Source organism: Ctenocephalides felis, unplaced genomic scaffold (assembly GCF_003426905.1).
Source record: "Ctenocephalides felis isolate EL2017-DRISC unplaced genomic scaffold, ASM342690v1 CF-g0.4_SCAFFOLD_00845, whole genome shotgun sequence".
Classification (NCBI taxonomy): Eukaryota; Metazoa; Arthropoda; class Insecta; order Siphonaptera; family Pulicidae; genus Ctenocephalides; species Ctenocephalides felis.
Window position 1 is genome coordinate 60,126,074 of NW_020536999.1, and position 15,313 is coordinate 60,141,386.

At 30.5% G+C, this 15,313-nt stretch overlaps 2 protein-coding genes across 2 annotated transcripts; both read left to right on the plus strand.

The window, feature by feature from the left end:
- Positions 1-4,169: 4,169 nt before the first annotated feature.
- Positions 4,170-13,096, plus strand: LOC113386740 (zinc finger protein 883-like; the record flags this gene model as incomplete). Its single annotated transcript, XM_026624503.1, has 8 exons — positions 4,170-4,403; positions 5,851-6,021; positions 6,162-6,465; positions 7,548-7,839; positions 8,619-8,841; positions 10,222-10,411; positions 11,304-11,409; positions 12,988-13,096. Coding segments are annotated over exons 1-8 (1,551 nt in total), but the record flags the coding sequence as incomplete, so codon positions are not given.
- A 7-nt stretch (positions 13,097-13,103) lies between these two features.
- LOC113386751 (uncharacterized SDCCAG3 family protein-like) lies at positions 13,104-15,068 on the plus strand. Its single transcript, XM_026624511.1, has 3 exons — positions 13,104-13,116; positions 13,200-13,727; positions 14,737-15,068. The coding sequence occupies exons 2-3, from the start codon at positions 13,253-13,255 to the stop codon at positions 15,066-15,068; spliced, it is 807 nt and encodes a 268-aa protein (XP_026480296.1). The 5' UTR covers positions 13,104-13,116; positions 13,200-13,252.
- The last annotated feature ends 245 nt before the right edge of the window (positions 15,069-15,313 follow it).

Here is a 15,313-nt window from a genome sequence, read left to right on the forward strand (position 1 = left end):
AAAATCATGACCATATCAATATTACACCCCTGAAAAATTATAACTAAGATATTAACCGATAGTAAGATAAGAGCGGAAGAATATGACAAGGTAGTGTTTTACTAATATAAGTCACTCACTATATTTATGCTTAGGAGATTGCACTACAAAAAGTTCTCATAATCGTTTGGGGGGCACCCATTGCCACCCTGTCTTCTCGAACAAATCGTGACCGTATCAACCTGCATCCGCATAGTCCGTGAAATAACGCGGAATCAGTAATCCTTATCCCGCTTAACAATGCACAGATAAATTTAGAATTTAGAAGAATTGCATTCTATTCAGGACGTCGTTAAAGTTAAAAAGAATTCACACGATGTCTTTTAGCTGATGTGAACAGCATTGGTTATATAATTTTTTGTTTGAACAAACAGCACATCGCCCTTCACTTTTGCGAAATCGTAATTGTGCAAATTTGACACAAATGAAGAGACTTACTTCATTAGTAAAAAAAAATATTCTCACGATCTGGAAAATAAATGCACGAACGATTACATTAACACGAGTTTTATAAAAGGTTTTAAAATAATAATGGACGAGATTCAGAGATAAGAATGGTTAATTCAGATTGTAATTTGTACTATTTGGAACAAGTTGCATTAACCTACAAGAAATGATTTATTATTAATTGAGGTGTACGAAAATATTACGAAAATTTAACGCATTTACAACACAATACATATGAAAAATTAAAGCCAATGAATTTAGCTACTCTCTTATATTTATTTGGTGTAGCTTTTTATATTATTTTGGTATGACTTCTAAAATATCTAATATAATTCAAACTTTTAAGTAAGTTTTACTTTAGGGTAAGTGACATGAACTTTCTGATACGTGTAAATAATCGAATTAATCAGTTAAAAAATCAATACGTAATTATGATTGATTTTTAAGTATAACCAGTATTGTAGAGTATTATATGAGTATTATCATGTGAGGCTATTCAATTTGAACAAATTATTCAAACATGTTGGCTTACGTAGGGGGGGTAGGCATCAGTAATTCAGTATGTTCGTTAAGACCAGAAAATATTGTCATAAAACCTTGTATTACATATTTTCTGCCAAACATGTTTTAACTATCAATTAGACTATGATCTAGCTCATTCTGTCAAAAATCTATATATATAAAAATTAATGTATGTCTGTGTGTGTGTTCTGTATTCTTAAACCATACGTTCCATTGCTGTGAAAATTTGGGAAACTATTTGATATGTATACCAGGACAGGTTTTCGGATATTTGATTGACCTCAAGTGGGGGTTGGCAGCACCGAAGACTTTTTTTATTCATTTTTTTGGTCAATTTTCATTTTTATATCATGCATATAACAACAAATTTAACGCTAAATTTTCAACCTACTATCATAAATCCCTATTTTATATGAATTATTATAGTAATTACATAATTTTTATAAACCATGCATCCGATCGCCGAGAAAATTTGGGAAAATGTTAGTATCTCCGGACAGTTTTCGCGTTTTTTGATTGAAACCAAGTGGTAGGGGCTGGACGCCCTGATTTTTTTTATTAAAATTTCATTGTCATTTTTTAATGTCTTTATAATGCCTATATTAAAAATACATATAGCCTTAAGTTATCACTATCTTACCACAAGCCCCTATTTTGAAATAATTATTATAGCAATTAAATTATTTTTTTATAAACCATACATCCACTCGGCGTGAAAATATGGGAAATGTTAGGTATATCCCTGAGCAGGTTGTGGCATATTTTGATTTAAGGGTTGGCCACCCCGATTATTTTTTCGATTGAGATTTTTTTTTGAATTTCGATTGAGATTTTTCAAAGTTAATGAAAATAGTGAATTTTTATTACGGATTGATAATCTCTAACCATCTCTTTAATTTATTGAAGACATTTTCTTTTTTTTATAAGACAGACATTTAATTATCTATAATATATATAGATAAGTAAAGGAGGCATTTGAAGAGGCTCCATTTTCGATTGGAGGTATAAGAATCATCACCATAAAGTACGCTGATGATCTAGTAGTGATGTAGAAAAACCAAACCGAGCTGCAAAACATGATGAGCAGAATCGTCGAAGTGGGTTGAAGATACGGAATGGAAATCAAAATAGAGAAGTCGAAAGTGTTGAGAATCACAAAACGAAATAATCCCTTGAGGATAACGGTAGAGGAAATTTAGAATTGAAAATCGTGAATCATTTCAAATTTCTGGGAAGCATACTGACCAGAGACGGATATTGCACGACAAGGATCGCAAGCACCAAGGCGGCATTGAAGAAGAGAATGCTACGGATCGGAGACATGGACTTTAAGAAAAACCGATAAAAATTACCTCGAGAGTTTTGAAATGTGGTACTGGAGGCGAATGGAGAAGATAAACTGGACAGACAAAATAGCAAATGAAAAAGTCCTGAGAAGAGTGGGCTAAGAAAGGAATCTACTGAGCACAATTCTGAGAAGAAAAGGAAACTGGATCGGCGGACCTCTTTTGCAAAAAGTGTGCCTCCTGCACGACGTCGTCTAGGGTAAAATAGAAGAAATGAAAGGAATGGGAAGAAGAAGAATGCGGACGATTGACGACTTACGCGAGAAAAGAAAAACAGGGAACTGAAAGCCGAAGTACAGGATCAAAAAGCATGAAAGCAGAAGTTTGGAAAGGAAAATACATTAAATAATAGGAAATAATGCTAATTAGAATGGTAGACGAAGGGTAAGGAAATCATTTATTTGTGGTGGCTCATACACCATGGACCTGCCTTCGGCAGACGGTGCATTTGCATGGTGCAATGCATTTACTATTATTATTATTATTATTATTATTATTATTATATATAGATACGGCGGAATTAAAAAGTAAATATAAATATAAAAATAAATATAAATATAGGGTAGAACTGGGCTTAAAGGACCGCGGGTAAAAAAATCCACTTTATTAACTTCCCGTAGGGTAAGTTATTGTAATGGGCCGAAAATCGAAATTGAAATTTTTTACATTTCTCGACGTTTTGAAGGTTTCTGAACATTTTGGCATACCTCAGAAAAAATGAATGTGTGTGTGTGAATGTATGTATGTATGGATACAAATTGCCAGTCACGTTTTCGGACGCACGGATCAACCGATTCGAATGGTTCAAAAAACATTCTATTCCTATTGATAGGGAGATGAGCTGATTAGGCAGGTCCAGCAGTTACGGAGATAAAGAGCAAAGAGTGCAGAAAATAGAAATCGAGTTTTTGAGAGAACGGAGCGTCCGATTTGAATGATCTAAAGAACATTCAATTAGTAATGATTGGGAGAAGTGTTTATTAGTTTTTGGCAAAGGCAGGCCCAGCCATTTCGAAGATACGGAGCTAAATGTGTAAAAAATGGCAGTTTTTGAGAGAACCAAGCGTCCGATTTAAATGATTCTTAAAACTTTGTGCTTGTCTTAACAAAATAATTGATTTTGGAAAAAAATATTTTTTGTTCCAACTTTTTTTTTCAAAAAAAAAATTTTTGTTTATCGAAAATAATTCAGATTTTATTTTTAATTCTGACTATAGTTCTAATATACTTTAAACAAATAATTTTAACTTTGCAATTCAGTTTATATAATTCTTATAAATATTAGGCAATGTTACAATATTAACTATAATATAATCTATTTGAATTTGAATAATCTATTTGAAAACATTCAGTATTCCTCAAAAATTTCGTTACGGTACGGGAAGTTCCAGCAATTCGCCTTAAGGCATGATGCCACCCACCCCACTAGTTTAGTTTTTTTAATTGTTTTATGATATGCATTATTAGTCCGATTTTAAATCCAACAGATTTATAATTGTTTTCTATGGGTATGCTAAAATGTATAAATATCTCTGCAACGTAAAGATATGCAAATATTTTCAATTACGATTTTTTGCAATTACTTCAACTTACCCTACGAGAAGTTAATAAAGAAAATAAATCGTACCTTTATTTAAAATAGTTTTTTTCAATAGTTGATAGATTTATCTGAATCAAAACAAATATGAAGTAAATAACTCCGTTTGTTTAATATAATGAGTCGCCATCTTTGGTCAATAATACGAAAGAACAGCAGGTGACAAGGGCGAAGCCGTTCACCATTTTGTCACTCGCCAAGTCATGGCGTCTAGCTAAGCGAATATCCCGTGCAATTGGTGTTTTAATTTTAATTAGTGGAAAACTCCTTTCGAGGCGTTGAAAACCGCTAAGAAAATGGAGGAAAAACGCGAAGAATTATGCCTGAAGCGAATCTGTCGGTTCTGCATGACCCAGGAAGAACCATTAACAAACATATTTGAAAAGGATTCGCCAGCAGAAAATAACGCGGTGCCGTTGCCTTTACAGATTATGGCTTGCGTTTCTGTTGAGGTATTACTGAAATAATGATTTAGTTAATTGATTTATTTTTCGTTTTAAGTTTGCGCAAAAACGTAAACAGACTGTTTTGTTTGTATGGTTTGCTTCTCTAATCTTGGAAATGACATTTTAACTTTGCGCCATCGAATTAAGAAATGGTTTGTTTACTAAGTGGGTATTTTTACCTTTAATTCGCTAATGGTAATGGTACTTTTGTTTATAATAATATACTAAAATATTAATGCTCAAATAAGCACTTGTGCACAATTGGCCTTTCTCACTCAACTACCATGAGTTTTCCAGTTACTAAATTCAATACATGTTTATTTTATTAGAAACTAATGTTTTTGTTGAATTTGCATGTTTACAAATATTACTTATTTATTACTTTGCATTTTCTTATGAAGAATATGACATCTCACAAAGTTTATGAAAACATAAAAGTTCAATTAACAAAGTTGCTCATTGGCTTACAATTTTGTTTAAGAATAGTCCAATTGTGACTCGTATTTTCAGTTTTCTTTCTATTTTTATTATCTGGATGGATGCATCTCAAGAAGTTTTTGTTTAATCGACATATTCATCACCATCTGAAAAAATTATTACATATTTATACATATATGTATATGTATATAATAGCATTTATAATTAGAAAAAGCATAAAAGTGGGTCTACATTATAAAAGATTTACTCACCTGAAATTTGTTTTGCTTTTGAGCTGAATAATTCATTCAAAGGTCTGGAATCAAAACATAATTCATTACTTATGTTCTGGGAATCTTCTAGTTAGAATTTTGTATTTGCTCAAACTATTTATTAAATTTTTGGTGACAATTTATTTCTATTCGGAATCTAATATTTCAAACTTATTTGGTACAAATATATTTATATAATATTCATATCACTATATTTATAATTTGGATCTACTACAACCAATACATAATACCAAATTTATATTTGAAACTTGGAGAAAATCTTTTCATAATGAAGAAATGAATTGTAACAACTTGAATGATCTTCTCAAATAAGACATTAATATTAAAGGTTTAATTTAATAAGTTGCTCAATTGCTTGAGCAGTTTTAATGACTGTATAACATTCTCAACTTTTTATTTATATTTACAGCACAATATTGGCTAGTTTTTTTTTTCTTTAATTTTATTTAAGCAAATATTTCTTCAGCCTAAAAGTAGTTAGTCATTACAATACAATTATCAAATCATTTTAAAACAAAGATGAATAAATTATAATTAATTATGTGACAATATTTGCATTCATTTTTATAGCAAATCTTGAAACAGATTATATTAATATTGAAATTAAATTTTGTTCAAAAATAATCTACATTACTAAAAATTTTCAACATATCGCAGAATTGAATTCAATTTTTTTCAATGATTTAATGATTTATTTAATGTTGATACTAGTGTAATATTGTTTCATCTTATTTTTTTTATAGGTCTTTTATAATGATGGAATGCCAAGGACTATATGTAGCCCATGCAGAATATTGATGGATAGATCTTATCGATTCAAACAAATTTGCAAACAGAGTGATAGTGCTTTGAGGCAATATCCAAACACTGGAGTTTGGCCTGAACCAATAAGTTTGCCAGATGATATTTTTGAGGTATGCAAATTTGACAGAATTTAAAACGTTAGTTTGAGTTATATATTAGTTTTTTTTCCAATAATTGATGTTGAAGATGATGATAAAACTTGCAAGTTATACAATATAATATTGTTGTTAATAAAATTTTCTTTATTCAGACAATACAGGTGCAAAATCGAAAACGTGGTATTGATGAGGTGGAAGAGGATTCCAATGAGACTGCAGAGGAGAACCCTCCTTCACCAAAGCAGGTTAAAACCTATGTGGAGCTCAAACCAGTGACAAGGAATAGAAATAGGACTGAAAACAAAGCAACTAAGAATGATGAAAATAAACCAAAAATTTTGAATCTACAAGCTGGAACTACTACTACAGAAGTATCCAAGGTTTTAAAAATCGAACGCAGAAGTACATTGAACGATGGAAATACAGAACAATATGTGCTCAAGGAAGATTTCTATGGTAAATATTGTTGTTAATTCGAGATATTGAAAATGTTTTCCCATGAATTGTTAAGGTAAGACGGGGTATGTTGTTACATATCCCTTTGTTATAATGCTAATAAACATGCAGTTTAGAAAGTTTGAGCATCCAACTTTAAATAATTGTCAACACCTAAAAGATATGGGCATGTTTCGATACAGAAGAAGAATTCAAGGAGTCACTTTAGTATTTTTTATGCCATTTTATAGCTTTTTTCTATAAAAAGGATATGCCAATTTTCCACTCTCTAGCTTATCATCTGGCCGAGACACCATTGAAAATATGCAAAAGTAACCCCTTTTTCAAAATCACTTTTTTAATGCAACTGTAAATCATATGGAAAAACAAATACTGCAATTCTATTCAGATTGGTCAGGCTTTATTACTAATAACAAATATTGTTAAATAATCATTTACTAGTACATCAAAAAGTGAAAAATTTGAATTTATTTTGAATTTTTGGGTACTGATATTATTTGGACTAATTTTTAATTAGCATAATTAGAAAGGCTATTCATTCTGGATTTGAGTTGAAAAACGAAGAAATGCAATCTTACGATTGCCTACTACTTATAACTAGAGGACATTTAAACAAATAATAACATTAACTAGTTGATGTAACTAACATTTACATCAATATAATATAAATCTAAAACTTAATTTTGTAATTATGTTTGATTTAATTGGTGAAATGAGTGAAACATAATTACGTTTGTTTTCTTTTTTTTGTCTACTTTATTTACTAACATCAACATAAACGTTATGATTTTTGAAACATGATTCGAGCGGATAGAAAACTAATACCAAACTAAATGCATTTTTGTTGGTGAGCTTTATACTAAAGCTAAAGACTTAAGTTACTGCATGGTACAAATTGCATTGCTTTTGTACACAAAAATAACTTGATAGTATTTGTGTGCATCAACTGTACTGAAAGAGTTAATGTTTTCATAAAAAATTACTACATTTTATACCTGTTTTCCAATTAGTACTTTCACTCAATCCAAAATTGTTTTTTTTTTAGTTCTGCAAAAATCATAAAATTAATTTTTATCATTTAGATTATGATGATAGACCAGCTCTCAGCGATGATAATCCAAACAAGCCAACAGTTTGTGTTGAAACTGATGTCTTTCCTTGTGACCATTGCGATAGAAGTTTTCCTCTTCAACAATTATTGGACATCCATATGCGCCGTCATACCAGAGAAAGAAAATATCATTGTGATCAGTGCTCAAAGAGTTTCTTCAGTAAATATGATTTGGCAAAACATGCCAATGTACATAGTGGTGAGAAGCCTTTTACTTGTGTTGAATGTGGGAAGGCATTTGCAAGAGCTACGCTCTTACACAGGTAATAATAATAAATAAATAGAAAATTGAAGAGTAAAGCTGTATTTAAATTTTATTATAATAGGCTGTAAAGTTTAAGATGATGATTGTAATTGTAAATGCTATCAACAGTTACTGCTGAGTTCAGTGTCTGGAGATTATTTTTAAATATTTGCATTTTTTTTAAATTATTAATCTATATTCCTAAAGTAATAATAATTCCTAAAGGTGAGAGTGTACCAGTAATATGAAAATCTCGCTATAAGAAACTCGGATTTAACACTAGATATACACTAGATACACCATGCTAATTCCTAGCATGTTCTATGTAAACCAGATATCGCGTTATATGGTAACCTCGCTGCAAGAAACTCAGAATAGGCACAAAAATTATATCATTTTTTCCATCTTATATGGAGACTAATGCATTCAAAAGACAGAATAACTAATAAGTCGTTTTTTTTGAATTGAATTATTCATACATCAAAAAAGTATGAATCATTTTTATTAAATTTATGGGTATATAGGATATGATAAAAAAAAAACTTATTTAGAAAGACAAATGTGCTGTGAAAGAACTCTAAAGACTACTATACTAATATTGTACACATCTGTGATATAATCTGCCTCGTTTATATTGTAAAAGATAAAATACTCTATAATAAGTCTTATATTAAAGCCTCTTATAATATCTAGTTATTAGAGTCATTCGGGTTTTTCTTATTTAGTGTCTTTATTGATTTTCAAATAAGGTTAATTTATGTTTTGAATATTTTTATTCTATATATTTCTGTTTTCTAGGCATGAAAAAGTGCATGTAGACACTCCCAAGTTCTTATGCAGCACTTGTGATAAAACATTTTTATCACTAAACGAACTAGATAGACATGAAAGTAATCATCGCAAGACAAGAATGTTTGAATGTAAAGAGTGCAATAAGACGTTTGCATATAAGCAGGGATTGGAACGTCATTCATTTGTACATGCTGAAGCTAAACCTCATCAGTGCCATTACTGCAATGAGGTAAGAACTAATAACAAAGAAGGACTAATTTTATTAGAAATCATTTTCATTAGTTTTATATATAAAAATGAATCACAAAATGTGTTGCTAAGCGCATAACTCAACAACGCCTGAACCGATTTGGCCAATTCTTTCTTTTAAATATTTGTTGAAGTCCAAGGATGGTTCTTACGGGGAGAAAAAATCGAATAATTGCCGGAAAAACCCTAAAAACAGCCATTTTCTTTTTCACATACAAACGTTTTCTAACTGAAACGTAGAATCAATTTGAGCTTTATTGCTATTATATAAAGTTCATATTAAATTACAAGCACTCACTGTATACTCCTTCTAAACGATTATACGGATTTTGATAAATCTTTCTGAAGTTTGTTAAGAAAATTTTCTAAGATGTTTGTGATTATAAAGTACTGGGATGTATGTGCAATAGTGTAGAAATAAATGGAAAAAATGCAAAAAACGACATGTCATTGTTTGCATTGAAAACAAATAAAAACTATCATCTGCCAAAAATTTCAATTTACTTATGAACCTAGCTAGACAATATTAGAATATGTATAATAAATTTATGATTATGAATAAGAAAACTGAAATGTCTACATTATTATTGCCAAAAAGCAGCTGAGATGTGCTAAAAATTAAAATAATATAAAATACAGTATATGATGGCAGATTGAATGATACACATATGAACAGGACATGACAAATTAATTCACTTAAAATATGAAATGAATATTAATCAGGGTCGGTCCTACCTTTAATGCGATGCATGCAAAAAATACGAGCGCACGCCTTAGGGGGCGCCAACACAAGATTCGGATATTAAATTTTCAATAAAGTCTTTTTTTAATATATAAATAATTTCTTTGCATCTTTTACTAATCTTTCCACAATATTTTCAAAATTCGTAAAAATTTCACTTTATAACAACAAATGGGAAAGTAAAGATGAATACATACAATTCGGCCCTCACGATATCCATTAGAAGAAGTTTAAGATGCAATTTTGGATATCTTACATTATAAAAAATTACATTAATTTAATCCAACATAAAGTACCAGTGTTATGTTATGGTTATGGTTATGTTATACCGTTTAAAAGACTTCAATTTCCAATATAGTGTGGGAATTGAGACTCATCATTTTATTTAAAGCAGTTCTGCATTTAACATTGCTCATATTATAAATGTGTATGCATTTTGGCGTGAAGAGTAATTTAAAAAACAATAATTATTAGTTTTAGCTAAACGATAAATATTAGTATATTATATTAAAAAATTGTAGACATAGGTACAGGACAACGTCTGTCGGGTCATCTAGTTTTATATAAATATTTGTTGAAGATTAGTAATTAATTGTATATAAATTTATTATTTCTCAGAGTTTTACAACTGATGGTAAATTAGCAAGGCACATTCGCAGACATGCTGGATCAAGGCCCTATCCCTGTAGATATTGTCAGAAATCTTTCTTGCTTTCTCATCACCTGACTAGACATATGAAAACATCTCATGCAAATGAAGATCAGAACAGGCGAAATCGTTCTGAACAAATGATTACTAGAGGATCAGGTAAATGTAACTAACATAAGATTTGTAATCTATTTCAACTATAACATTCAACAGTTTTTTAACTTCCCAAAGGAGAAGTTTGTTTTTGCCAGAAAATCCGTCTTGATAATTTCGTTTTCTCGACGTTCGAAAATCGTTTCAGACTTAATTTGAAAAAGTATATGTGAGATATGTGAGTCGATCTTTCGTCGACGTTTTCTCAAAAAACCCTGAATCGATTTCCAAAATTTAAGAGCCATTATATTATACTCAATAAGGACTTGTGTTGTTTATATCTTGCGAGGCTATAGGCTTTGCAATTTCTTTAGAATGACAAAAAAAAAAACTTCAACCCATTTTGAAATTTAAAAATCGTTTTGAAATTTAAAAAAATATATTATGCTGATTAATTCAAGTAATGATAGACAGGGCTGTTTCTTTGTAATTAAATGTTAAAAAAAATATTTTTTGGTATTTTTTAATGAAATATACCATGACAATAGAGTCTAAAGCCTAATCAAGCAACCTAAAATATTGTAGTTCTAAGAACAGTAATTAAATTATAAAATTTTATTATGGTTTGAAATAATGAACTAATAATAAGTAGTAATTGCAATATTATGAATTAAATTACAGATAACATAGTTTTTTTTTTTTCAGATATTAATTAGTAATCGTACTTGATTAATTTTTTGTGAAAGCAAAATTTGATTTTCAAAATGAATTTGAACATTTTATTTAAATAGCTTAAAAAGTTTAAAAGCTCAAAACAGTTTAAAAGCTAAATATCATTTTTTTATTGATTGATTTGATTATTAATTATTATTAATAAATTATTGATTATTAATTTTATTGATAAATGGGAATTTTCATTGATGTTAAACTTAATCACTGATTTTATTGATTTAAACAGGTGCAAAAAATACTAATTCTCAATCGCCAGAAACACGGAGACCTCGTCCTAGGATTCCAAAGGTTGAGCAGGTAGATGAATTCAAATGTGATGAGTGCGATATGAGGTAAGATATTTCAGATAACCATTTTATTAACTTTCCGAAGGTAAAGATTATGTATTCATAAAAAAATCCGATTTGCTAATTTTATGTTTTCTCAATGTCTTAAGTAATTCTGAATCAAATGAGACCAAATTTGGAAAAAGTATGTGTGTGTACGTGCGTGTGCGTGTATGTGAACATATTTTTTGCCGTCAATTGACGTTTTTTCAAAAACTACTGGACCGATTTCAAAAATTTAAAATCCATTCGATGTATCTCGATAAGGACTAGCCTTTATCAATTTTGCGCAACGATCAGCCAAGCCGTTTCTTTGTAAATAGCAGAACAATGAAAAAAAAATCGTCCACGTTTTAGCCCGCAATTCTGAATCGATTATGGGGATTCAAAAACCGTTCGAAAGATATTAGTTGGGAATGATACCGATTAGTTTTAGGTGAAAATCTACCGAGACGGTTTCTTGTAATTAACTGTTGAAAAAAAATTTAAGCCGATTATCATGGAACTTGTTTTGGCGATATATATCATGGTCTTATAGAACTTACTGAAATATTACTGCCTTACGACAAGTAGTTTAACTTTAAAAATACATCAAAGTTTGAGTAAACGAGTAGTTTTTTTGGCGTTTGTTAAAATTAAAATTAGACGACTTACTTAGTATAACGATAGAGTGTTTGTTCGTTTTCATTGATGTGTAATACATCCACTCGGATATATATATTTTATTGATTAAGTCGTTTATATACACATATTCATGTAACTTGCCTCAAGGCAAAATACCAATACCAACTAGTTTTACTTTTAGTGATGTTCATAATATTTACTTAATATTCTGTTGCAAAGCTTAGGCCCAAAATAAATGTTTTACTTAATTTACAAAGCAGTATGTTGCAGATTATGTTAGGAATGATATGTGATATGTAGAATAGTGATTTGCTTCAGTGTCCTTATTTTTGGACCCCCCCTTCCCTTGGTGATACATGGCGATATTCAAAATTAACCCCCCCTCCCCCACCAAACATCACGTGTATTTTTAGATACGTGAAAAAACTAATTTTTTAGATTTATTTTTGAAAATATTTGAATATTTTTCAAAAATCAGTTAAAAAATAAATACACGTGATATCTTACTATACCCCTCCCTCCCCCACGTGATATTTTGTGATTTTTTGTCAAACCCCCCTCCCCCTAAAAACCTCACGTGATTAATAGACGCCCCCTTAAGCCATGAAAAAAGAATTTGGAATAATAGGTTCATTTTTTGGGGCATACACCGTGTTCGTTTTATGTTGAATAACGTATAATATTTAAATTATTTGGCAAAAATAACTCATTTTTTTTGGCAAATCTATACAAAATTGAATAGCCTGTAAAGAGTTCATAACAATATAAGGCTGTACATCAACTCGATATACTTTTATAAATCACTTAAATTAATACATCTATTGATGTTTTATTGATTAAGTTAGTTATTTATGGGTATTGGTAAGTTCAAGAAACTTGCCCTAAGGCAAAATGTCACTTACACCTGTATTATATATATTAGTATATTCAATTATTTGCAAAACTGCTAATAACTTTTAGGTTTGAAACGAATGATGAATTGATATATCACTCTGCTGTTCACGCCACACAAAGCTTGACCTGCCCATTGTGTAATGAGAAATTTACAGATTTGGATTCATGCACCGAACATAAAATCACATACAGAAGGTAATTGATAATGTCCCTATATACACTAAATAATGGTGTTTATAAATTTAAATATAATGGTTATTAATTGATTTCGTTTATAGGTGAACAACATCCTTGTGAATTCTGCGATCTCATATTCAACACTGAGGAACAAATGTTAGAACATTCAGAAAATGCGCATCAGGGCGATGAAGATGAAGAAAATACAAACGATGGTGAAATGGGTATTCACAATATTAAGGAAGAAGTCATTGAGGAATCGGTTCCAGAGGAAGGTGAAGAGAATGAAGGTGAAATGTTTGAAGACCCTCTTCGAATTTTAAATTCAATTACAAAATCAAATAGCAACAAAACTAAAAATAACAAACAAGATGGAAATAATAAAATTAATAAAGAAGCAACAAGTGGTTCTGAATCACAACCAGTTAGAAGAAGTATGAGGTCAGGTCGAAAAGATTATGCTAAGATGTTGAAATTGGATGATGAAGCAGATTCTGAGGAGGAAGAAGAGGAAATCGATGATGGACAAATACAAGACGAAGATAGTGAGAGTGATGTTGTTTTAGAGAAAATTAAGAAGAAAACTGATGGCAAATCTTTTGATGGGAATAAAAATACTAAAACTGAAGGTATGTTGATTATTAATAATTATATTAATAACTATATCATTTGATTAACCACTTCGGTACGGCGCCTACTATGTCCACGAAGCTTCGCTCACAGCCGGCGTACTACACCGGGGTACCATTAACTTTACGCGCGGATGTACTGGCTCTGGTTTGTTCAATTTTTCAATGTGTTCCACAAATTAGATTTGAACATATTTGCAGTTCTAAAAGAAAAACCAACAGGCTTTCGGATAACGCCAATAAGAAAGTAATTAAACAAAACGCACTATCCGAAAACATTAATTGAAAAAATATTTTATCCTTTTTAGCTAATAATAAATGATTATTTAGTATCAATTAATCTACATTATGTGGTCTATGCCAATGTGAATCGAATCACATAATTTCTTTTTCAATGTCTTTTATGGTTACGCCAAAAATTGAGTTTGAAAAAGGGGCCGCTTTGGCATATTTTCAATGATATCCCGGCCATAATGTGAGATACAAAGTTGAAGCTTGGTAATATCGGATGTTTTCAAGAAGACGTATAAATTAAAATGGCGTATAAATTATTTAAATACAAGGGTGGAGTCGATTGTGTATGACAAGGCATCCATACCCTTGTGCGTCGTAACTATTATGTACTCAACTGGTAGACCCTTGCAACTGTCAGAATGGTCTGGCTGTTTACATCTACTTTCTGAACAGTTAAAAGAATACACCCTCAAAATTTGAGCCTTGTGGGAGCAAGTTTTGAAAATCTTTTTTTGACAATTTTTAAAAATTGAAGGGATGATGACGCAACCGCGGAATGACTGCCAGACTGGTACTTTCTTAATGGACCGATAATAAAATATCATTAAAAAAAATTTCTAGCTTTGTGAAAACAGGTTTTAGTCAAATAGTTCACTAGCTGTTAGACTATCAAGTGAGCTTGCCGCTTGTACCGAAGTGGTTATTTAGCAATTTTTATACGAATATAGTCTTCCTATCATTATGATATTCTCTAAATTGTCTTTTTATTCCCCAGCTCCTAGGATATTAAATTCAACCCTCAAGACCACCATGAACGCAATACCCGAAGAGAAAAAAATACTTAACAAAAATATCAAACAAATGACACCAAGATCAACTAATCCTCCAAGGTTATTGAATCCTGGTGTAGCCAAAGTTAGTGAAACTGCACCTGAAAAGCAAAATGTATCAAAATCTATAGATTTACCACAAGTATCAGATGAAGATAAGAAGAATACAACATTAAGCTTGAAAGGAGATGAACCGAATGAAAATAATATAACTATAAGTTCTACACCTGCCAAGTTGACTAAAGCGCAGCTAGCTAATGTTCCTAGACAAAGGTAAAGATTTTCAATAATATCACTCTATATGAATGTGATTTAAATTAAATGCATTACTGATGTTGAACCGATTTCAACAATTTAAATGTCATTTGATTTAATTCCATAAGAACTAATGTGTTTATAGTTTTGTGCGACGATCGGCGCAGCCATTTCGTTTGTAATCAACAAAAACGTGTATAATTTTTGTCCATGTTTTAGCTCACAATTTTGAATTGATTTTAAAAAATTCAAAAACTGTTTGAAAAA

Excerpts from the sequence above, each read along its gene's own strand:
- LOC113386751 (XM_026624511.1), top strand. The coding sequence starts at position 13,253 with ATGTTAGAACATTCAGAAAATGCGCATCAGGGCGATGAAGATGAAGAA. Across the intron at positions 13,728-14,736 it reads TAAAAATACTAAAACTGAAG|CTCCTAGGATATTAAATTCA; the intron begins GTATGTTGATTA and ends TTTATTCCCCAG.